Consider the following 26,311-nt stretch of genomic DNA (forward strand, 5'->3'; position numbering starts at 1 on the left):
AGATCAGCTGTTCAACTCCGGTTGAAAAATAAATTAAAAATAATTTGGAGTAAGTCCCTGAAATGATTGAGCAAAATTGGTGGCGAATTTTTTTTTATATTCTTGGAAAGCAATGAAATAAAGATACATATTTTAAGTGTTAGTAATAGTAATTTTGCAAAAGCTATCTTATATCAAGAGAAAAGAAAGAAAATGCTAGCTAAAACCGGAAGATTTTAAGTACTTATACTTTTGAATTTATCGTTTCATTTCAAGAATAAAATAATTTTTCATTCATTTAAGATAAAGCGATTTTCAACATAAAAGATAAAATAGTTTCACATACTGAGTATATCAAAATTAGGCAAAGTATCGTGTTTAATACATGAAGGTCATGGAACATATTCTTTCTAAAGGAGACATTTTGTTTCAAACTGTTTATCAGTAGGTATTGTTTCGAGATAGGTATCTTATAAGTTTCCGGAATTTCCAAAATTTCCTAATACCCCTAAACCACTGACACAGACATGTTTTTCACCATAAAACTCTCGAATAATGCTTTAATGAACCTTTAAAGTTGTTGCTTATCATTATATTGTATTATTCTCAAACATCTTATACATTCTAATTTCAATGCTCAAATTACAAGTATTTAATAAAATTAAAATGCGAAAATAATGCTTTCGCTGATACTACGCTAAATCTGGTTGAAAATTTGCTTAAATCAATAAAATGTATGAGAAAAAGATTTCTTAGAAATAATACCTCGAATAATTTTTCTTTGAAGTAAAATAGATCTTTTTTTATCTCACTGCGATTTGAATGGACTGCGGTAGGCTAACGATGTGTTATCAGAATAAATGATTTTAAATCAAATCATAAGACCTCCCATGGTAGGGAATATCATTGAAATAATAAGCAAATCACTTCTCTTTTTACAAGAACAATAGCTGTGAAGGGAGTGGAAATATTATCTTTACTACGCGCATTTGTCGGAAGAGAGACCATGTGAAAAAATAAAATAAAAAGATTCAACCAGGTCGTCAGTCCACATTTTTTTACAGTCCTCCTTGTGTCGTATTAAAAGCCCGAGTTGTAAAAAGGAATTCTGAGGTGGGCCGCCATTCTCCGTGGGTGTCCGCCTCACGACTGCAAACAAACGATCAGTTTATAGTTAAAAACCAACATTTTTTACTTTCCCTCTATCATTTGCTCACTGTTACAATAGGATCGGCATGTGAACTCATGAGGAATTTCTCATGCATGACGTCACGAACGAATGGGCGGAGTTTCGGAAGTGCTCTCGTCCTATGAGCAATATTCATCAAATAGAAAACGAAACGATCGATGCATGTCCACCACCCCAAACTCAGAAAAATAAAACCAAAACAAACAAAAACAAAACAAAAAAAAGGCGGGAGAAGAGAACATCGTAGTTTCGAATAACAAGATTCTTCGAGTCAACTCTGTTAAGAAATCGTCTGCTACGATTTAAGTTCTATCCAAGTTACGGTTTTGTAAAAGGTTTCGAATTGATGCTTGGCGGAATGGATGTGGAAGGCGGTCGCCGCATCGAACCGCCCTCCTCCCGTTGTGGGAGCGGCGGAAATCTTCTAACTTTCTCCATCGAAAGGATATTAGCGCCTGATTTCGGGCCCAAGGCCGATTTTAAACAAACCGGTAATTTGCGGTATCTCGGTTATTCCCTTCCCGCAGTCACTAGTGAAAAGCTCCCGGTGAAAAATTTCGAGAAGTCGTTTCTTCGTGAACAATCGAATGGTATTCACATTGAAGAGTCAGAATTGAAATTGCCTAGTTTTGAATTTCACAATCTTTTCAACTTTAAACCATATACGATTCGCGATGATAGATTTATAGCCAATGAATCATTCCTTAAATCTAATCCCATCAAAGCGTGGGAATATTTAAGAAATTATTGTTCCTTTGACCGAAAAGATTTGACAAAACTCTCCAGCAAAATAGACCACAGTTCACACATTAATGTGCCTAAAGATATTGCTAATAGTTTTAAATTTCCATCATCAGATGTTTCCTACAACAAATGTTCATATTCACCAAATGGAAATTCACACTCGAGTCCGATGGTACTTGATGAAGCTTCTCTAAAGAGTAATTCAGACACCAAATGTGAAAAAGACTATCTTCTCAATGACTGTTCCTTATCTCCCGCTTTAAACCTTAAAAAGCTAGGAAATGAGGCATTCAATTGGCCGAGAGCTATCTCGCCAAAAGACGATTCAATCTCAGACGATATTTATGTCAAACTTCATCAAACTACCGCAAAATACTCACCTGCGGATTCAAAGACATTGAAACTAACACCTTGCAAAACACCCGAGTTAAAGCCCTCTTATCACTATACAGATTATTTTGATCTATCATCTTCGCAATCTTCATCGGAAGAGAATAAATCCGAATTGATGAAACTTGAACTGAAACTAAGACACTCTTTCAACGATACCTGTGATACCCGAGGATCTACGGTGATTAGCGATTCCAACAGGTGCTCTCCGAGAAGTAACAGCTGTTCGTCTTTTAAGTCAAGCCCCCCAGCAGTCCGAGAAAATCACTTAAGACAATGCGATCTTGAGAAGACACCACCAATAGAACAATTAAATGCAGCAGTCAATGGAAAATCGATTAAATCGGTACAGACGTCGCAGTCTGCTAATAATAGGTCCGTTAATTGTGTTTCAAGCAGCAGCAATGAAAAGACAATAAACATTGAAGAACCAAAGCTCCCCAGTAATGAAACAACGAAACCTAGTGACTCTAGTGCAATAGAAGGAAAGGAAATTGACTTAGATAATGAAGAGGCTTGGCCTGTCTGGGTGTTCGCCACACGATACAGTTGTCGACCTTCTTCCGGTAAGTAAAAGATATGAATCAAAAATAATTTTATCGAAATTAGAGATTACAATGAGTTTTTTTTCTCCATTAAGTCTAAGATTATATGACTTACAATTACGAAGCATTATTCCGTCCACAACAAGCATAAGATAAACATAGTTTAATTTCTATATTAATATACATAGTTTCTTCTGTATCTCCAATATCCTGCTACTCAAACTTTAAATAATGGTAGAAAATGCGTCTTTAATATGTAGATTCAAATAAAACAAAGTCATGCGTTAAAAATTGTTTTTCAGATTTAATTAATTATTTTTTTTTCAATCGTTCCTTAAAAGTATGGTAACGTATAATTTTTAGCATTTTCAATATATTGTAAGATATTTTTATTGTGTTCTTCCCATTTTAGTCAGGAAACTAAACTCAAATAATAAAACCTTGTTTCGTTTAATTTCATAAATTATTTAATTGTAATTAAAAAAATTCGATCAACGAGGGTAATTATATCATAACAAAAACAAACGCTATGTAAAAGCATACAAACTGGAATATATATATATACATTTTAAGCGATAGAATAATACCAAATGTTCTCCAATGCATAGGACAAAATTTTCCAATGTATTGGTCTCAAAAAAATAGAGGAAATTGAGACAAAAATAGTATTTAAAGAAAAACAAGTTTTTTATTCTATACTCATTTCAAAATAATAGATAAGAAATCAATTTCAGAAAAAGTGATAAGTCTAATAAAATATTGCATGAAAAGTTGTCTTTAAATATTTACGATTCTCCTGAATCGGTTGAAATTGTAAATAGAATTAAAAAACAAAGGGCCTTATAAAGATAACTGTTTCAAAAAATTTTAATCAAAATAGTTTTCTAATACTATGAATAGTTAAAAAATAAAAGAATGGTAATTTGGTTGCTTTGTGGTTCCGAAAATAATTTTACGCAAAATTAAAAGATACGAGATTTTAATTATAATAAATACTCATGAAATTCTTCTAATTTTTTTTTATCTTAAGAATAATAATTAAGACACTAAATATAAAAATGATAGTTTTCCTATAGTGTTCAATATTTCCACGAAATTGATCAAATTGCTTTAGATACCTTTTTGTGTTTTGAAAATTTTTGATGATAATTCTTTTTATGCCTTTCATATACAATATGAAATATATAATTATTGTAATAACGAAAATACATGCGCTAGGTATCTGTTATCGATATTTATATGCAGTAATATAATTTTATCTAGATAACTTTTGTAAATTATTATGAAATATATGTTTCGTACTAGATATATTTAGTGTTACGGGGATATTTTTTTACTAAAAATGCTATACATTAATGAAGATCTTCTCCAATTGAGGAGAACATATATATATATATATATATATATATATATATATATATATATATATATATATATATATATATATATATATATATATATATATATATATATATATATATATATATATATATATATATATATATATATATATATATATATATATATATATATATATATATATATATATATATATATATATATATATTTGTTTATTCATAAACTCTGAGTTATACAATTATCATATTCTCTATTTAGTAAAATGAATAAAATATGTGCTGGATAAAAAATACATTTTTTTAAAGTTCATATAATCGAGAAACTACGAAAACAAAAGCTTTTATGAGTAAGCTACTGGAATACTGATACATAAATAAATCAATAATAGTAAATCATAAATGTTTAATAACTAGGGGTACTTTTTCGCCTTCTACTTTGTCTCGGGATCTTTCTTTGTATTTTGTAGACATTTTTTATCTTCCAAAGTACATAAAAGGATTCTTATCATTCTTATTAAGGTTTATTAATTAAGAGATTGAGGCATTATAATTATAAGTCACATTTCAAATTGTTCAGGAAAACGTTTATGCTTGTTAACACTCCAGTTTCCATGCATTTCTGTGTATTCGTATTTTGCTGTTGTCTACTAAGGGAAACTTGTAAGGTACTTATCTGGAAACAATGCTAAGCAGCAGTTTAATGTAAAACGGCCATCTTTGGCTTATCATTATGTTGCCCCAAACCCTCTCAATTTTTCACTCAAGTTATAATTAAGAGATAGCTTTGAATTGCATTGACTGCAAATAACGTAGGTTATGACATAAACATTGATTGCAAGTGACGATTGTCATGACAATCATCCTACATAATTTTTAAGTTTTGATCAACTTTTTGGTGCTTTAAATTTAACATTTTCTAAAATCGTTGATTTAAATTTTCAAATGAAATAATATTTTTAATCTTTGATGTTTAAAAAAACTGTCCATCAATTTTGATTTTTTTTCCTTCAAATTACCATAAAACACCTGTCAATTTTTCAACATCGAATTCCATCTTGAATTAAAAATAAATAAATAAGGTACTCGAAATCAGACTGTAGGTGATTTGAACTAAAATATTGGTACTTTGAATTAGAATGCAAGATTTTATCACCTGTTTAAAATTACAGCAATTTATAGAATATTAAGCTGAATTGATAATTTAGAGTGCTCATTTTCAGAAAAATCGGTTCAACCATAAACCATACTATCGGCACTTTGAACTGGAACATTGTGCGAATTTGCACTATGTTGAGAATAAAAACACGATTAATAAGATATGCTGATGATTCAATTTAATGTCGCACTAAAAAAGAAAAATCAGTATTGAATTCTAAAATCAATACTTTGAACCACATAAACGGTACTGTGAACCAGAGCATCGGTGCTCCGGACTAGAATATTGGTACTTTGAGCTAGAATATCAGTACTTTGAATTGGATCATCAGAATCAAAACATCGGTACTCGGAATCAAAATATCAGTACTTGGAGTCAGAATATCGGTACTTTGAACTGAAATATTGGTACTTTGAACCAGAATATGGGAGCTTTGAACAAGATTATCAGTACTTTGAATAATAACATCGGTACTTTGAGCCAGAATATCGGTACTTTGAACTAAAATATTGGTACTTTAAACCAGAATATGGGAACTTTGAACAAGATTATCGGTACTTTGAATAAGAACATCGGTACTTCGAACCAGAATAATCTTATTTTACTTGGAAAATTTGAAATCTTAAGCCTAAGTTTTTGTAATAATCCGTGAGAAAGTGAGAAAACCACTTGTCTATCAATCAAAGTACACTACTACTTCCTTTGAAGTTGTTACATCATCTGCTCCGTGACAAGAACATTAAATACAGTTTACCCAATCATTAGAGACAACCTCTTCAACTGCTTGCCAAAATCTCTGGAGCTGCTTTCCATTTAAGAAAAGAAGAAGAAAAAAAATGCCAGGGTTAAAGACAGAATTATCTGATTTATCGCACTCGCTGTCCCAAGTATATCATATTCTGATAAAGGAACACACGCAGTTGTATAATGTAAATCTTAGAAAGAAATTACTGTGACGATTTCTAAATAGTTAACAAATTGAATCGCCATTTGAGGAAAATCTTGATTTATGTTTCACTTGGATTGTAAAAAGTAATCTTGTTAGTTCCTTAAGTGGCGAAAAAATCTTTATTAACTTTGTACAATATCGAACATACATGCATTCCATTTTTTATGAACCACTAAAATTTATAGTTTTATTTGTTTATTATTATTATTATTTACGTTAGCACTTCTTACTAACCATTTAAATTTAAATGCCATCTTCTCCAATTTAAAACACTGCACATGCTGAGAAAAATTGGTTCAACCATACTATCAGAACATAAAACCATACATAGCAAGTTTTAAAAGAAAATAAATTGTGTCGATTAAGTAATAGTTATAGAAAAATACTTAAAGCTGCACTGTAAAAATCCTGGATCATATTCCGGTAAAAAGTACCGGCACTCAGGGTGTCGGTAATTTTTTATCGGAACATGTTATAGAACAAAAAATCTGATTTACCGTAATTTTTACAGTTATAAATAGCTCGAAATCAGCGAATCACTCTAATTAAATAAATATTACTGTAAAAATTTCAATAAAATATTTTACGGTAAAAATATGGGTTTTACTGGGGATGGACACAAAGGGTCGATACTTTATACTGTAATTTGATTCTGAATTTTTTACAGTGTATTTCATATGTTCCCTGATATTTCTTTTAGTGTTTCCATTGGTTTAATTGAATTTTCAGCTAAAAACCCAAAAGAGAGAGAAAAGAAATACGTATTAGAGAAAAAGAAATATTAGTAATCATTCATCTGCAGATCCTAAAGTTAAATGTTTTTAAACATTTTTTTCCTCTCAAACAATGATGTAATAGATATCAATGAATTAATTTTTTTCACTCAATAATGGCAATTATTTTAACTAACTTACTTTAGTTAATACCGAGTTTTAAATAAAGCTTAATTTATAAAGAAAATTTCCTCCAAAATAACGAAAAATGTTTATTTCTGAAGCATCGAAATCTGCATAGTGGTTAGGTATTTAAAATTCATTTGAAATAGTAATTTTAAAAATAGTTAGATTGAAAAAATTGCTTATTTATTTGGTGTTTTAAAGAGATGGAAGGTTAAGGGACTTCTATTATTTCTATAAATGTCTTATAATATGGATTTAATTTAATGATGTTACATGCACAGAATAAATTGAAATATTTAAAGCATCGATATACAATAATTAAATGTTTTGTAAACGGCTTGAACATTGGATAAATAAAATGAAACTTTTGCATTGGATTTACACTTTCGTATAAAACTCATTTTGGTACATAATTAATATAATAATTAACTGTCTAGGTCTACTTGATCAATGTGTACACACAAATTTTATAATCCGTGTAGAACTTTATATCAATGTAGATTACATTGATTATAAATTTTATGATCAATGCAGAACTTATGAACTATTTAATTTCATATTCCTTCTCCTTTTTTGTTTGAGAAATGTCAATCAATTTAAAAGAAAAATAAATACTTATTGTCATATTAACCATTATCTGGAAGGCATTTGAGCAGATTATATAAAATACGGATTTCAACAATATAACATCTCGAATTATGGATACATTTATTATTGCAATATATTACACAATACAATATTATGAACAATATTTCCTACAATAATACGAACACAAAGTAGCTTTTGACTCAGTTTAAAGCATTCAAGTTATGTTAAGGTAACTTAATCTTTTAAGCATATTTAAAAGATTATTTAAAGATTATTTATTTATTTTAAAAATAATGTATTAAAATCAGCAACAATTAGCAAGAAAAACTTAGGTAAGCAACTGATAAGCAAAACAATTAATTAGGCAAAAATAAATACATTATAAAACCTTATTAACATATTATATTTTTAAATCACTAAATATTTGTGCAGCGTATAACTTAATCTTAAGAACACTTAATTATTTTTTACATCATTTATATTTTTTAATACAAATATGCTTTTTTTTTTTAAATTAGGAAAACCTTTTTTAAAAATATTAAGATAAAGCTGTCTTTCGAATACAGAACATTTTTAAATCAATAAAAAGTTTTCAAGAAATGCTTATGTAAAGTAATCTTATGAACACGCAATAGTTTTTCAATGAATGAGTTTTTAAGAAATGTTAAGGTAACAAAAGCATATAAACATATATTTTTTAAATCAATAACATTTTGATGAAATGTTGAGGAAAAGTTATCTTACAAACACTAATTTAACGAATTGCTTTCCTGAATTGTTCAGGAAACGTAATCTTATCAACATTTATTTCTTTTTGAAATCAATATTCTTTAATCAAGATAAATATGTATATTATTTTTAATAGAGAAAACCTGTCAAGAAATATTTAGGTAAAGTAATCGTTGGAAAATCTTATCCACATTTAATTCTTTTTTAAATCAATAATACTTTTTAATCAATGCAAATATTTTTTAATTTTAAATCAAGAAAACTTTTCCAAGAAATGTTTAGGCAAAGTAATTTTCGGAACAAGTAATATTTTTTAAATCATTAAAAAGTTTTTAAGAAGTATTAACATAAAGCACTCTTTAGAACATTTAATTATTTTTGAAATCTATAACATTTTTTAATGCAAAAACACCTTCTTTTCTTTTCTTTTTTTCAAATCAGTGGAACTTTTTTAATAAATACGAAGGTAAAGAAATCTCAATAAAATATTTAGAATGATTAGACATATTTTAGAAAAATGCAACAATCATCATAATATATGATTGTTTATCAGAAAAAAGCATTATCAAAACCAGATCAATCTCAGAAACCGAAAAATCTTATAAGAACCATTTGAAAATGATTTTTAATAAAATGGGCAAATAGTATGTTTCATTATTACGATGCATTACGCAAATATTTAAACCATCCTCCTATACTACTACTCATTTTATGCAAAACTAAATCAAATATTCTCTTATCAAGAACTAAACCAGATCAAAAACTAAAACTAAAATTCTCGCATCTTGGAATTTTAATAATTAATTAATAAATTATTGCAGTTATTCAAATATTTCAGTTTCTAGACAGTTTTCAATTAAAAATGGAATTTTAGCCATGCCCTAATATGTATCCTGTTTATACCGGTTTGAAAAACCACAAGCACTAAAAAAGCTTTAAAATGTTCATTTTATTATTTATTTACTTTTATTTTCTTTTTTCCAAGATGATTCCTGACTTTGACATTCGTTTTGGGCATCAAGCAATTGATACGATAATATGGTGTTCAAAGTTGATTTGGTTGAAGTACAGTTTCTTGTTTTTTTTAATTAAAAATATATATTAACGAACTATAAAGTTTATTTTAAGTCATAGAGTAGGAATTTAAGACGCAAATTTTATTTTTGTGAACCAATTACAATGAATTATTTTTAAACTTTATTAGGCTTAATTTGCTGAAGTATCCTAACCTTGCTTGTAAATTCATTTTATGGATTAAAATTTGCTCCTTATATTTAGGTAATCTGAATTTCGGAGAAACAAATTATAAAATATAAAGAAGAAAAAAGGTAATTAAAGGGGGAAAAAATTCACTTGAAAACTCGCGTGATTTTTTAAACATTTTGAGATACAAAAATAAAATAAAAAGTATAATTAATTTTATAAATTTTACATAAAATTTGTTTTATAAAAATCTAAATTATTAATCATGAATAAATACTATAAAAGAAAAACATGAAACATTTAAAGAAAATTGTCCGATAATTGTTTGTATATAGCTTACGTATATAGCTCAAAATTATTTGAAATAAAAGGTTTGTGTAGTAGTTTAAAATTCATAACGGATTAAATTTGTAATTTAAACGAGACAGAACTTTTTTTTATTAAAGCATTTGCATTAAAATTAGCATTGTACATACATCGCTTAACCATCAGACGATTGCATTTTATCTGCGTTCATTTCATAAAATGAATTAGTGATTTCCTAAAACCGAATACGAGTTTGATATCAAAGTTATTCTCGTCCGAGTTTGATATTATAATAAAACCCATTCTTCGTACGGGATATTAAAAAAAAGCAATGAATATAAGAATTTTTGTTAATCAACACTACGAAATCATGTACAAATCTGAAAGGCATATACCAACACATTTAATGACGCTAAAAGAACAATTCCAAACTTATTTATTATTTTCATTGTGACTTTAAGTTATTAGAATTAACAAGACACGTTTTAAGAAGTCCAACTCAGTCAGATAAATATTAACTATACTGAGTATCATTTGGAATGTTAACTATTTATTCGTAGTCAACTTAGTATATCCAAGATTTTTCATAGTCAAAGGATTTTCCTTTTATCCCTTTCGAAGAACCGTAAAAATTACCCATACTACCAACATTAAAAAACCAATGTTAAGTTTGTGCGTATTTATTTACGCAGACCCTATTTTCAAGATTAAAAAAAAAGCAATATTGGCATCAAAAATAGTTTGGTAATTTTTTTACATTTCTCCTAAACTAATGAGTACTTTTTCTCCATTCATTTTTTTTTTAGTGTATAATTTTTCTTATTATTTTAATTGACAGGGAATTTAAAATTATTTAGTTTTGAAGAAACAAGTTTTTAAAGAGAAACTTTAAGCAAAAAAGAAAAGAAAAAAATAACGTGGTATCAGATAACATTAGGAAAACTAATTTGGTGACGTAGTCTGCATACGTTACCCCTCTCACGTTGCTCATCGAGCTAACTTAAATAACGAATAAAAATTATTAAATATTAAAGAGCGTGCATTAAATTCCTTTTTATTAAATATAACTAAAAACTTCCAAACATCACTGATTTTATCTTAAATATATTAGAAAAATCAGTGTTGTCTATATTTTCATTTAAAGCACTGACTACTATTATACCAATCATAAAAATTCCAATTTTTTTTTTAATGTCTATCCTTAACGATCTAAATGAAATTTTTGAATAACTTTCAGAATTAGAGGCTAAAATTTCTCCGCTCACTGTCCAAATTTCAAGATGACAGCTCAAACTGTTCTGAAGTTACAGGAGAAACACGCAAACTCTTCATTTTATTATTATAGATTAGAGTATTTAAATGGATTTTAAAAAAATGTTTTACTGTAGGTTTTTCTAATTATAATTTAGTCGAATTACTTAAAGATTTTCAGTCAAAAGGGATATATTGGTATACTTAGTATTAGTATTTCTTTCCTAGTCTTTAGTTTATTTTAACATGCTATATTTTTTCACTCCTGTTTGTTCGCTGAAACTTTTACGTATGACATAAATATAACATGTTTCTAAGCTTTATTTCTAAGCCACTGGTAAAAGCATTTCATTTATAAAAGCATAGAGAGTGGATACTTTTTTGAATGTTTCTTCAGCAAATGAAGAATTTTAAGTAAGGGTTAAACATTTTGTGAAAAGTACTTTTAAATAATATTCATTCAATTAAATCAACCATAAATTTATTCTTTCTATCATAGTTTTTTTTTTTTTAACTTTAAGGTCATGTTAGTATAAACTAATTTAAAAAATAATTACAAATGCGAAAAAAATAGCTTAAAAATTGTGAGAAAAAGAAAAGAAAAGGAAATTCATACTCGAGTAGCACTTACTTTGTTTTTCTTTTAAAGTTTTTTTATAACCTGACCTGGGTACCTTGAATTTAGCATGCATTTTGAACTAAGCTTTTTCGTTTTTCCATAAGTAAGCATATTTTCATAAATTTCTCAACATTATAAATAAGATTTTTATTCCTCTATGTAAGAAATTGTAAATTTGTAATGCCTTGGAAGTAATTATTTAACATCACTTTAATAAATATTAATCATGAAATATGTGGTTTTTCAAAAAAATGACTGAAAAATTGATAAAATTTTTAATATTTATTATAATTTTCATATTTCTTACTTCGCATAAAAAACATTTGTCATCATATAGAATGCCATGGCATTTTGTTCCGTACAATATCTAGGTAAAGTATATAATAATTTTCATATTTCTTACTTAGTTTAAAAGCACCAGACATTCTAAAGCATTAATTCTCAACCACCGGTCCACGGACAGTTGTAGGTTGATGTTATTAGTTAGCCGTTGTAGGTTCGTGGATTAATGTCTGTATTAGAATAAATTTAAACTTTATTTATATTTAAATAAATCAAAATGTTTTTCGTTGTACAGAGGTATCTGAATAACCAGAAACAAACTGGACAAAATTTGTATTTGCAAAAATTTTGCTAATTGTCTAAATTAGTAACCTTATTAGTCCGCGATAAAATTCCAAAATATTTCACCGGTCCTTTGTGTAGATCAGAATTAAGAAGTAATGTTCGATAGAATTCCGACATATAATTCGCTACATGCTGAATTTTTTTTATAAATCTTCCATCGCTAAATGTATAATAAATCTATATTAACAACGATCGAGGTAGATGTAAATAACAGTGATAGTAGAATGTTTTATGTACAGTGACGACACCGGCAATGATCATTTTTTGCTGGGAGTAATGTCAAAGCTATTTAAGAGGCGTTTTAAAAATAACTAACTTATTTAAATGCAATTGAATTGGTATTTTCCAGTGTAGTTTTTCAAGCTCTTTTATTTTAAAAAGATTTTGAAAATCATGTTTGTTGTCCATTTCCTTGCCGTCGGGTTTACCGTGGGAGGATTTCTTGGTTTTTCTCACCCCACAACGAAAATGCGGTTTAGTTCCCTCAAAAAAAATTCTCCATGTAGGCTAGTTTGTCTCAATACTTGATCCAGCAGTTCCCTTGTTTTCCGAGTTGAGTTAAAAATTACAAGGCTACGGAGTTGAATATTGATAGTTCTAAAGTTAAAATTGGGTCGGCTGTTGTTTTTGGGATGGTAGTTATATATGTCAGACCACGAGGGGAATTATAGATGGACTAAGGGATATAGGATTATAGCAAACATTTCATTATAATCTTCCTAGTTTTAAAAAAAATTAAAAAGAAAGAGAGAAATTGAAAAAAAAAAAAGCAAAAGCACTTCTTTCTTTTTTTTTTTATAAAAATACTTGTTCAAATTCAAACTATTCAAACTCGTGCCGATTTTAAAGACGCAACTGTTGAATGGTGATTGTAAAAAAAGGTCGAATTCGCTCACATTATTGCTAGTAAGCAACTGAAAGTAACTATTTTAGCATCTTTCTATTTAGTATCGCAGGCCATCGTAAATTCAATGAAGCTTAACTGTAGTTGTAATAATTTTCGAAAACTGCAATTTCAATTAAACATATAATATCTATATGACATATAATAATCAAATAACTGTTAAAGAACACCATATAATTAAAAAATTGATTTTATTTTATTGATTGATGATTTAAATAAACTGCTCAAATTTTTTATTAGTAATTATTCTGAGGATTTTTATTTCAAAATTATATTTTCTATCATCTAAATTACATTACTGTTTTTCTTAATACAATAGTTGATACAAAAGTTTTATAGTACAGTACTTGAAGAGTAATTTTTCGAAAAACTATAAAGCTATACTAATTTAAATAGTAATAATGTAATAATAACATTCTGCAGTTTTAAGTTCCAATTCTTGTAGTCGTATTTATCTATTTCCTTCCTTTTTATTTTTTACAGGTAATCTATTTCATTGTACACTGTTCATTGTGACTGCAAATTCCATTTGTGGCTAGAGTTACAAAATTATAATTTTAGGAATATAAGTTCTAAATTATACTATAATTTACTCTGAAATATATTTAAATATGAAAGATGAAAACAAATTTGTAATGTATTTAAAATTTTGTTAGACCCAATAAATTAGCTATTAAATTAACAATAAATGAATTAATTGGACAAAAATTTTAAATTTTATTTCAAATGAATCAATTTTAAAATACAACTTTTTATTCATGTTGAGTTTAACTTGTTTTTTGCACTCACAAACATGGAATTTATATCCTCACTGTATCTTGCAAATCAATTTTAAAAAATGTATTCTACGCATTAGATGGAACAAAACATAAATCGCGCCACAACAAATTATCAAAATATGTAATTACATCTTTTTTGTATGCAAAATGCATAGAATAAAAAGCTACTCCCTATGTTAAGAAAAAAATCGTTATCAGGAAAAAAAAGCCACAAAGAAAAACTATTATTAAATGTACTAAATATTTACTTAATAACCCTTTTTTTTTTCTTCTTTTTTTTGCAATTCATCACAAAGTCACTTTCTCAAATAACGCTAATCGACTACATTTATTTATTGTTCTTTTCAAATCGAGGTATGATTGCTTCCTAATATCTATTATATCGCCAAGGCATCAAAGAAATTAAACATAATATATAAATCCAAGATAGGGAGAAGAAAAAAAAAACGTAATAAACAACTATTGACCAATTCATTTAGGTTGCCTTTGGCAACTATATCAACAAAGCCAAATCAAATGAATATTCTTTAGTATGACTTTATTCCAATCAACCGCTTGGTACATGAAGATTCTATTTTTGCTGGTGACAATAAAACATAAATAATGATACCCTTCTCAATTGCAAAAGTCGAGCAACATCTGTCGATCAGTCTTTCATCTCAAAAATAAAATTAATTTTACCTTCAAAACATTGACAGTTCGTTGCTAAACTAATAACAGGATGTAAAATCTCTCCGCCCTAAACCCTTTTGGTCCTGATAAAACATATGGTTCAGAACTCAAATAGAAGTTATTAACGCTCTAAAAGATGCAAATGTTTGATGGGGGGAAAAAATAAGATAGGTGGGTATTAATCGTTAGCCAAAAACACACTTAAATTTTGACATCTATCGGTGGGCAATAATGTAGATATTAAATTTGTCAAAGATCAGGTTGTTGTCTTGGCAACGCGGGCGGGCGTGGCCACCTGGTGGTCCTTTTCGGAACTTAAAATTACCTAGCACGCACTCATGGTTTATTAACGGTGGCTATTAGACACGGACACGTGACTTGTGTGTCCCCTCTTCCCCTGTCATCTTTTTGTGTACCACCTCTTTTTTTCAACATCTGAGTCACGGAGATTTTCCGAGTTATCTTGGAAGGAAGAAGAAGAAAAAAAAAATGAAGTAGAATAAAGAAGGAAAAGATTAATAAGTAGAGAATGCTATCGTAATGTATCCTTCTTCAAAGAAATGAACGGATATAAAAAAAGGGAGGAACATTTCAATCAAAAATCTCTAGATTCTTGATCTTTTGTGAAATGTGTGTGTATATATATATATATATATATATATATATATATATATATATATATATATATATATATATCTATATATATATATATATATATATATATATATATATATATATATATATATATATATATATATATATATATATCTATATATATATATATATATATATATATATATATATATATATATATATATATATATATATATATATATATATATATATATATATATATATATATATATATATATATATATATATATATATATATATATATATATATATATATATATATATATATCTGAATGAATTTGCACATGAATTTTACCTAGGGAGCATTTTTCCACCTATTAATTTTTTTTCACTCAATTGTATAAAAGCTAAAGTAAGATGTATCCGCAGGAAAATATATAGCTTAAATTTGATAATTAGAACTAGTTTAAACTTATTTTTTATTCAAACAAAATTTATGTTTTTCTATTATGACATATATTGCAATACCACAAGTAAAATATCAAAATTACCAAGAACTAAAAATTCGTTCTCAGTAAAAATTTTAATAAAAATCAATGGTTTCTGATATCTTATAGTCGAATTTCATCTATTTTCAAATAAAACTAGTTTTCGAAATAAAAGTTTCACTGGTAAATGTATTTTATGCATAGTTATTTTTTGGAAATCTGAATTAGAACAAATTAAGTTCGTTCAATTTATTCAATTTTTTCATCCAATTTCTAACAGTGTTTGAACTTTTTCTACAACAAACTCGCTTTCAATGGTATGATTTGTATTTCATGATGATTACAGTTTCGATTTTATTTTATGTCATAAAATATCATAATTTTCAATTAATGACTAATTTAAAATGTAATATATTTTAAGTTAAGTTTTATGTATTTTATCTGAAAAATAGGAGGGATAAAACAATTATAAGGACTTGTATGGACTTGTGAACATATTATCCTTTTAACACTAGAAAGACTGAAATACCTATATTGCTCAAAAGCATTCAAAATTACTGCATTGTGAAAGAATATCTAATGTATAAAGAAATTCGTTTAAGATTAATTTTTAATATTTTTGATCAGTTACATAACAAGTTATTAGTAAATATCATCAATAAATATAATTATAAAAGTCACAAAATTCTAAGAAATTATATCATTACATACAACATTGATTTTCTAATTGAAATTAAAAAGCAGTCAAAATGACTTCCTTGAAAAAAAGAGTGTCTTAAAATAAAAGTGACTAATTCCTTGAAAGTGCTTGAAAACATGGAAAAGTCATGCCATGGTCATAATTATAGACTAAATTTTCTAATGTAAATTCTAGTGCATTTACCCCTATTTTGAAATAATAAAAAACAACCTTTTCCCACTTTTAAAAGTGTATTTAAAAAAAAATAAAAGTGTATTGACATAAAAAAGAAATTAAATATGTAATAGATTAGTTAGTTACATCAATACCTAACATTTCATGTGAGAGATATGTTTTTGCATTTCAGAAATGAAACATATTTTGTTTTTGAAAATGAGCATTAGTTTCTAAAGTTATTTGTAACATGTAATTATTTCTTGTTAATAAATCTATGAAAATTTACTTACTTTCTCAGAAATTCATGTTTGTATTTTAATGAATATTCATATTACCTGACAATACTATTTCAACTGAGTAATAAAAAGTTGTAATAAACAAATGAAGAAAATATTTTGGTTTTGTTTTGCTTAGTTTCGTGCACAATAATTTCTAAAAGCACTAATTATTCAATCGTTTCTGCACAGAGAAAGAAATTCTAATAAAATTAATGTACTGTATGGAGTAGACATTTCCTATAAAAATAATAATATTAAATAAATAAATAAAAACACGATTCTGATTCAAAAGTCAAAATATACGGTATTTAAACCATTCATTATAGTAAATTTTCCGTTCATAAGGTACCGGTTTACCGGAAATTCTAATTTTCAAATTTATAGTTCTATACCACACATGTAGTAAAAAATACAAAACTGATAATTTAATTTAACCGAATAAATGTTTTTTTTTATGCTCTATGTTATTATGTTAAAATAACCAAATTTATCAAATTTTATCACAAATTGAAGAACCATATTTTATTCTTAATGTTACCGAAATCATTACGAAACACTTCGGTAAAAATTTCCAAACTTTTTGGAGTAACCATAAAAACAAATTACCAAAGAGCCAGAAACAAAGAGCCGATAATTTTTTATTTTATTATTCTGGTAGTTTTAACCATTTTTTCCCCTCAGAATGACGAAATATTATAGTTTCCATCAAAAAGAAATCAATATTACTTTATTTATTTTTTCTGTCTTTAACTTACATAATATATAATTTTCAAAAAGGAATTTGTTTAAAATTGGTACAAAAATTTCAAAAAATCAAATTGTTTCCAAATTTTTTGAAATTACGACCTAATTTGCCGAATACAACAGAAAATGTACATTATTTACAATGGACATTAGCTGAATACGGACATGCAGTAAAATGGCCATTGAAATTGAAAATGTTTACAGTATATATAAAATTTTTCCTTAGAACTATAACTTACTTTTTTTTCTTCAAAAATTCATTTTTTTACCTGTATGCACAGTTACGCTATCTGAGGTACTAATGAAATTCTGCAATAAATTGATAAATAAATAAAATAAAGAAAAAAAAATAAAAATTTATTTCAGAATACTTCGCGATATACTTCAGAATACTTCGCGACTACTTATTTAAGCGCTTCTGAAGGAACAATAACAACAACCAAGAGAAATCAATGATATTATATTTCTTTAACTTCTCGTAATAATATATCAATTGCAAAATTTCTGCAAATGACGAAAAATGTGTACATTTTGGTATGCTTACATTTTTCCGATAGTAGTTAGATCTCTTAAATATCATACGTAGTTCTAGATATACTATACTGCAATCGTACTTTATGATAGGGTAATTTTAAACAATTACTTTCATCATTGCCACCACATCGCCGAAATAAAACACTTCTTGGTGCCATTGTGTACAAACAATCAAGAACTTTATTTTAAAAAAATCACTAGAAGTCGAGGATTCGCTTCCTCAAACCTAGCAATCAAATATTTTTGTTTACAGGTATACCGCAATGCATCGATGCCTGTAAAAAAAAGTAAAAAATTATCTGTTTTATTTACAAATGTGATTTTAAATCTCCGCATCTAATATTTTTTCCTTATCACATACCTTTAACAGACAATTTTTTGGAAGAAGAAAAAAATATTTAGAAAAACAAAAATCAAAAATATTATTGTTGCTACGGTATTCAACAATAGAACAATATTTATGTCTTTCAAAAAATATATATATAAATGATGTCTGCTCTGGCGTAACCTAATGAATAGAATTCACTTTGAGATATCGGAGGTAGCGTTGCGTAAAAGAACCAAAAGACAGATCGGCCTGACTCCTTTGCCGCCCACAGAGACAATCCCCCTGGGTGGTCTACCCACCCTCACTAGTGGGGGTCAAGAGTTTTTGCTCAAGCTACTGAAAAATAAAGCAACTTGTGTTTTTTGCCGGTTCTTCTCAACGCGCTTTATAACAAGCACCCGCTTTATTTTACCCATAAAGGCAAAGATTTACTTTTAACGCCACGCCTGCTTGTTAGAAGCTGAAGTATCCTATTTCGAAGGGGAAGAAAGTGCCCGTCAAAGTGCCAAAACTGAAACACTGTTGAAAGTCAAGCCTAGAGATAATTACTATTTTTTAGAAACACAGTCTTCATTTAGATGAATAAAAAGTTGTAAATGGTAACTCGACAGAAAAAATCATACGACTCACTCTCTTATATTTCTAAATTTATACCGCAAGGCATTTAATTTGAATTATATATGGCATAAGAACTTTTTCCGAACTTTTTTTCATTAAAGGGGTTTTTAAAGCTCTTTCCCCTTAATTACATTAAAATGCTTAAGCAATTTAAAGTAAAGTCAAGAATTTAAATAACAGCTTTACGTACCATCTTAATGAAAACATTTTGTTGAAATTCCAAAGGAACAAATATTTTTATTTAAAAAAAATTATGTATGAAAAAAATTATGTTAAAAAAATCATTAAATTTGACAAAATTTTACCTCATAGAGGAAAACTATCAAAGGCAACAATTATTGCATATTTTTAAGATCCTACTCAGTAAAAAGTTCAGAATCAAAATAAATTATTCAAAATAAAAGTACTGGTACTCAGAGCGCCGGTACTTTTCAATGTGGAATACATTTTTCACACAAATACCGGAACATATTACGGAAAGAAAAATCTACCATAATTTTTGAAGCAATAATTACAGTAAAATCGCTGAATCACTCAAATTAAAATATTACTGTAAAAATTACGGTATAATATTTTACGGTATATACTTCACTGTAATTTTTACGGAAGAAAGATTTTACGGTAAAATGTATTATACGGATGATGTACCCAAAGTACCGGTAATTTATACCGGAATTTCTTACAATATAGGCAATGCAATGTTTGAATAACCTTTCAAATATTAAAGATTGGATAAATATAAAAATTTGAACAATTTTATTTTCAAAATCTGTGGCTTTTTTTTTTTTTCATTTGAGTCAAATACATATTGGGCCAATTTTAAAATCATACTTTTAAACGTGTATTCTATCATACTACACTTACGTTTACAAGATGCCTTTAATAATTTAGCAATAAATAATAATAATTGACTTTATAAAATCCTTCAAATTTTTGCACGGACAATTAAGAAGTTATTTACCTTCTCATTTTCAATTTTATAATATACAAGCTCTGTTTCTTTTTAATAATTCATGTGAGCAAACTGACACTAATGATGGATCTTTTAAATTGTAAAAAAATATCTTTCCTCTCAGACAAAATCCTAATTATAATATTTTAAAATCTTATTCATAATGAGTTCTTAGTAAATTATTCTTTTGATATCATTAATCTAATAAATTACAATTGCTCAAATATAGCACCGTTGTCTTTCTTTCCGAGCACGCGAGTTTGTCAACTATTATTTGATTAAAATAGACATAAAAAAATCCTAAATGAAACCTAGGTCTAAATGATTTCTTTGTTTTATGAAAATCAAATCATTAAAAGCTTAGAATAAAAGGATAGGCTATTTCCACTTCAACTTGTAATGGGAAATTGCATTTTAGCGTGTTGAGATTTTCTACAGTCTTCGTGCAGGACTGAAAAATATTTTTTTCTAATTCAGAAAGGAAACCAAATAATTTAACTAAAGAGGCGAATGTAGTAAATATCGGAAATAACTTTGAGTCTGGCTTGCTTTCATGTTCCTCTGAAACTATGTTAGAAGTATAAAATAGCTCATAACTTAGATCTTAATTGCAATCGCATATGGAATTGAGAGAAAGAAAAACATACTCGAGGTAGTTCAAATAAGATTTGTAACTATTTTGAGTGACTCTGAGTTATATTTCATCCCCACTGTAAAAAATTCTGGATCAAATTGCAGTATAAAGTACCGGCACTTCATCCATAAAGTCAAGTTTTACTGTAAAATTTCAAACCGTAATTTTTTTACATGATTTTACAATAATTATTACTGTAAAAATTACGGTATATAATATTTCTTGTTCCGGTAAAAATAGATTTTAAGGTAAAAAGTACAGGTACCCTGAGAGCCATTACTTTTAACCGCAATTTGATCCATCCTTTTTTACAGTGTAAATATGCTTATTTTAAAACTAAACACACTAACTTTAATGTATTAAACTGAACATTAATGTATAAAACTAAACATTAATGTCTAAAGCTAAACTTTAATGTATGAAGCTAAACATTAATGTACCATTTATTTTCTAATTGCGATTATAGGATTAAGTAACTATTATCGATCTCTAAATTTTTTAATGAAAAAAAATTATAATTTATTAGTTTGCATATTGTCTTCATATTTCAAAATATTAAGAAAACAATTGCTAGGGGTATAAGAATATAATATTTTAATCTATTTAATATAATTTAGTGTCAGATTTTTATCGTGTATGATGTATAAAACTGAGAACTGCTGTCTTTTTCTCCCTTTTTTTAAGGAAAAAAAAAGAAAATATCAGAAATCAGAAATGTTATTTAAGTTATGCTTATATATAGTTTTTATAGCTCTAAATAATGTACAATGATATAATTTGTATTCATTCATGAAGAAATTCAATGTATTCACTACTGCGCATTAATTTCAATACATTCCCAGCTTCTCTTTTTGTTTGTTTTTTTCAATTTTCTAAAGATATGCAAAGTAATAATAAATGGATGTTGCTCTGCAAATAACAGCTACTTGAATAAAATATGCTTAATATGTTTTGAATATCCGTTCGACAAGTATATTTTGCAAGCTTTTGTTGCAAAATTCAAAATACAGATCTGTAGTGTAATTAAAATAAACAATAATGCTTAAAGCATATATGAACCTCAATGTTTTTTGTTTTCTTATAATGCTTTTAAATTTTAACCTAATGTCATATGAAGTATTTTTTTTTCTTACGTTGATTTAAGTAATAAATATTACATTTTATGAATACGAGTCTGAAATAATCAGAATACAAACATAGTACAACAATTTAAGATTTTGTAATTGCTACTTAAATTAAAGAAACTTATGTCAATAGGTTTGGCTCTTACGTTTTCATTGTCATTTTATTCTTTATGTTCTTAAAATATATTTTACATTACGTGTGTTACATGTTTTACGAAAGCAAACGTTTTCTAAACATTAGTAGAGCATAACAACAAGATGCTAAATTAATTTGATTAATTTAAGCTCATTATTTATATTTTCAATTCATTATTTTTTATTAGGTATTTAAATCTAAAGTAATTACTTTAAACTCATACTGCAATTAAAAGCTGTAATCACTTAAAAATTCTTTAATTTTTCTAGAAAATTGCATTAAAAATTTTTATAACTACAAACTTTTTCTCAAACAAAGCAATTATTATTGTGAACTAATTTTCTTGTGAATTATAAATTGTTCGAAAAATAAATTGTCATTAAAACAAATCAAAAATTTAAAAAAAAGTATTATTCCATTAAATGCTGTAGTTTTTATCTTGCTTATCTTGATTTTATAACGATAGAATAATATAAAAACAATTTTTTTACACATTAAACATATGCAACTCGATATTTTTTTTCTATTTTTAAATTATATTTTAATATTTAGTTATTTTGAAGTAAATATTTAATTACTTTAAATTACTACAATTACAATTGAAAGGAAATAAAATATAAATTGCTAGTTATCTGATTTCTTAAAAATAAAATTAAGAAGAAATTTCAGAGGAAAGAAAGAAATGTTTTGTTGAAAACAAACTTATTCGTCTCGACAGTAAATTTCCTTATAGCGCTGTTAAATATATTTTAAGCTTCTTTTATTTTACATAATATTTAATTAAAATATAATATTTTTTAAATACAATTACAGATTAAATTGAAGGTAATAAAACTTAAATATTTTTTATTTCTTTAACAATTAACAATAAAAAAATATTATTCACTATTAAAAGAAATGATTTTTTTTCTCAAAACTGAAAAGTTTGAAAATCTCATCAACTATTTATCTAAAAATGTCTAATCACATAAAAATACATTGAAAAATAACTTCTTTTCTTTGCATAAATTGTTACAGAAATCTTGAGACAGTATTTAAAAAAGAATTTCTTCAAAAAGTTGATACGAAAAAATTTCGTACTTTTAAAAATGACCATAGTATTAATACTAATAGTGAGATAAACGATAATGCGTGCATTTCTTGAATCTGCGAAATGTTCTAACTTTTTAAAACTTTAAAGCTATTTTAATTACGAATATATTAAGCATTATAATCCAAAACTTAAGGCTCAAAACAGAAAGAAAAGTTGCTTTGAAATTGAAAAAAAAAATTTTTTTTTAAATTTTACAATTGGCTATCTTATAATTTAAAAAGTTGTTCGCGCAATTTAGTCGAGTTCGGTTAACAGATTTTGCTGAATATAAACGAGAAAAAATACGAGGATGCCACCCTGTAGTCAATATACTAATTTTTTTCCTCTCTCTCTTTTTCTTCCTGTTTATATTAAAAAAGCTGACCACCTTTTTTTACTTTCTTTTTTTTTTTAATCCAATACTTTAAAACAAGTTTTTAAATTCTAATTTGGAATATTAAAATTACATATTTTAGCACTACTTTCGGAAAAATAAAAAAATAGTTATTCATTTAAAAAAAAAAAAAAAAAACTCTTGAATTTGAGGGTTCGAATTGTTTAGTCTTTCTTCTAAAGCGAGAAGGGAAATAATTATTAACTCTCTTAATACTTATAATTTCTGGTCATTTACACCATAAAGTGTAACTCTAGAAAAAGAAACCTATAATCAAAAAGTCATAAAGGGTGAGAATAGAGACTGTATTCTTCTTTTAGAGAGTCAGTAAATAAAAACAAACAGAAAATGTATGAAAAAAACTGACTGGCTTGTTTGTTCTAGACGATTTTATTTATTTTGTTTTTCACCTTTAAAAATTTCAATTATTTTTGGTTTCACTTGCAATAATAAATATATCAAATTTAAATAAAACTTTTAATTGCTTTTACCCGAAAATATAAACACCCTTTTACTAAAAGTATTATACATTCAAGGATTACAGCGGTTTAAAAATCATAATTACAGAAGTAATAAAAATTTTCTTCTTTTTAAGGTAACATAACATTTGTATTTCTCGTTCTTCAATTAAAAGATGGCTCTTAAAAATCAAAATTTAGAACCAAAGTAAAATGAAATTTTAATAGCTTTTCAATATAGTAAAACGCATTTAATTACAGCATGGGGACTATTAAAATTAGTTTCGAAAAATGTTTCAACATTGTTTAGTTATTGTTTTTAATAGACATGTAGTTGCTAAAGTACTTGTGTTTAAAGAAAATAACTTATTGAAGGCTAATCAATACAAATTTAGTATTTTTCTCTTGCTGTCAGTGTATGATTATGCGTATTTTTGGATCTGATAAAATTGTTGAAGACTAAACAACACAAATTAGGCATATTTTTCTCATTAGCATAATATTTTGAGTCTAAAATTATAAATTATTACTTTAATATCGAAAATTCTAACATTTAAAGATAGTTCATGTAGAAATATATGTCAAACAGATCATTCGCGCAGCATAATGGAGTATTTTTAGAACCGTTCGTAAAAAGATACGTCATATATTAAAGATCTTAATCTTAAATAAAGGAGAAAAATATTTATAACTATCATTATTTCTAATTTATTTATTAAATTTTAAATTTTGAAATATTTAATTCATCTATGCATATGAGAAGCACGCTATTACATGAGATAAAAGCTTTTCTATAATATTTCATGCTAGTTTCTCTTTCAATTTTTTAAATATTTAGATATTTTTTATCTTCAAAATAAGTTTGAACTTTTCAATTTTTATTTACTGTTTTTCCTACTTTTAAGAACTTTAAACATAGCAAAACATTTTTTTTTAGAAATGGGAAAACATTAGTGGAAAGAAAGGACTAACATTAGTGAATTAATAAAAACTTATTATTTTTCCTTTGATGATACTTACTTTTGAGTTGAGTCTAATAACGCAAAATATTTTTAAAAAAATATGACTTGAATACTTACGAATAACTTATACAAAATGTTTGTCAAAAACATTATTATGAAGTATTTTTACATCCTTTAAAAGAGACGATAGTTATAAAGATCTTATACTTAGGTTTACGAAAGAATTATCTATAGTTATCGTTTCTAATTTATTCATTAAATTTTTAAATTTAAAATATTTCATTCATATAAATATATGAAAAATGCTTTTTCAGAAATAAAATATTGTTTTCTCCATTTATCACTAACTAGAGATATTTAAAACTTAGTTTGCTTATTTGTTTGTTTTCATAGTAGTTGCCACGATAGTATAAATTTCTCATGAGTAAATATAATAAATTTCGTTTTTGGTTTATAAATCAAAATTTTTGGTCTATTAATAACATAACTATGGAAAACTGTGGAATAAATTCTTATGAACTTTATCTAGCTAACTCTATTAAAACCCTTAAAATATAAAAAAAAAACAAAAGCCATTTGTGCGATTGCGTGCTTAAAGTAATGTGTCGCATAGTAATGATGCATTAATTTTTCGTACAAATGATAATGATGTGAAATGCGATGTATAAGAGTTAATTAACAAATCAGTCGTAGAAGTTATAGTTCGCAAAATTTATTTGACTACCATTGTTAATTAATGATTTTCGTGTTATTTAATTCAGTGACAATATTTTGTTAGTAACAATGAAACCATTAATCAATTATTCAGTGATTATATTATTAAATTAGTAATTGAGTATTAGTAAGACTGTTAAGTATTTCAAGTTTTAAAATAAATGTAAATCATTTCAAACAGTATTTAATGCGACAACTATTTATATAGATATACACCTATTACAGAATATATATATATATATATATATATATATATATATATATATATATATATATATATATATATATATATATATATATATATATATATATATATATATATATATATATATATATATATATATGTATATGTATATATATATATGTATATATATATATGTATATATATATCTTCTTTTATTGCTTTAGTGAAAGCAGCTCTCAATATGGGCCTGAGAATAAACGAGAACAAAACTAAATATTTGCCCTGTACTAAAACAAGCTTCAATAACACCCATTTCGAAATTGAAGAACATAAATTTGAGGCTGTTGACAATTT

At 26.4% G+C, this 26,311-nt stretch overlaps 1 protein-coding gene across 1 annotated transcript in view; it reads left to right on the top strand.

Annotated features, from left to right (window-relative positions):
• The first annotated feature begins 1,095 nt into the window (after positions 1–1,095).
• The window catches only part of LOC107441561 (uncharacterized), a 71,886-nt gene continuing 46,670 nt past the window's right edge, over positions 1,096–26,311 (top strand). The window contains exon 1 of the mRNA XM_087159248.1: positions 1,096–2,868. Within this exon, the coding sequence (XP_087015374.1) occupies positions 1,515–2,868 (1,354 nt within the window). The 5' untranslated portion in view covers positions 1,096–1,514. The remainder of the gene's footprint in view (positions 2,869–26,311) is intronic.

This window comes from Parasteatoda tepidariorum, chromosome 3 (genome assembly GCF_982258835.1).
Source record: "Parasteatoda tepidariorum strain Cologne lab strain chromosome 3, Ptep-v5.0, whole genome shotgun sequence".
NCBI classification, from domain to species: Eukaryota; Metazoa; Arthropoda; class Arachnida; order Araneae; family Theridiidae; genus Parasteatoda; species Parasteatoda tepidariorum.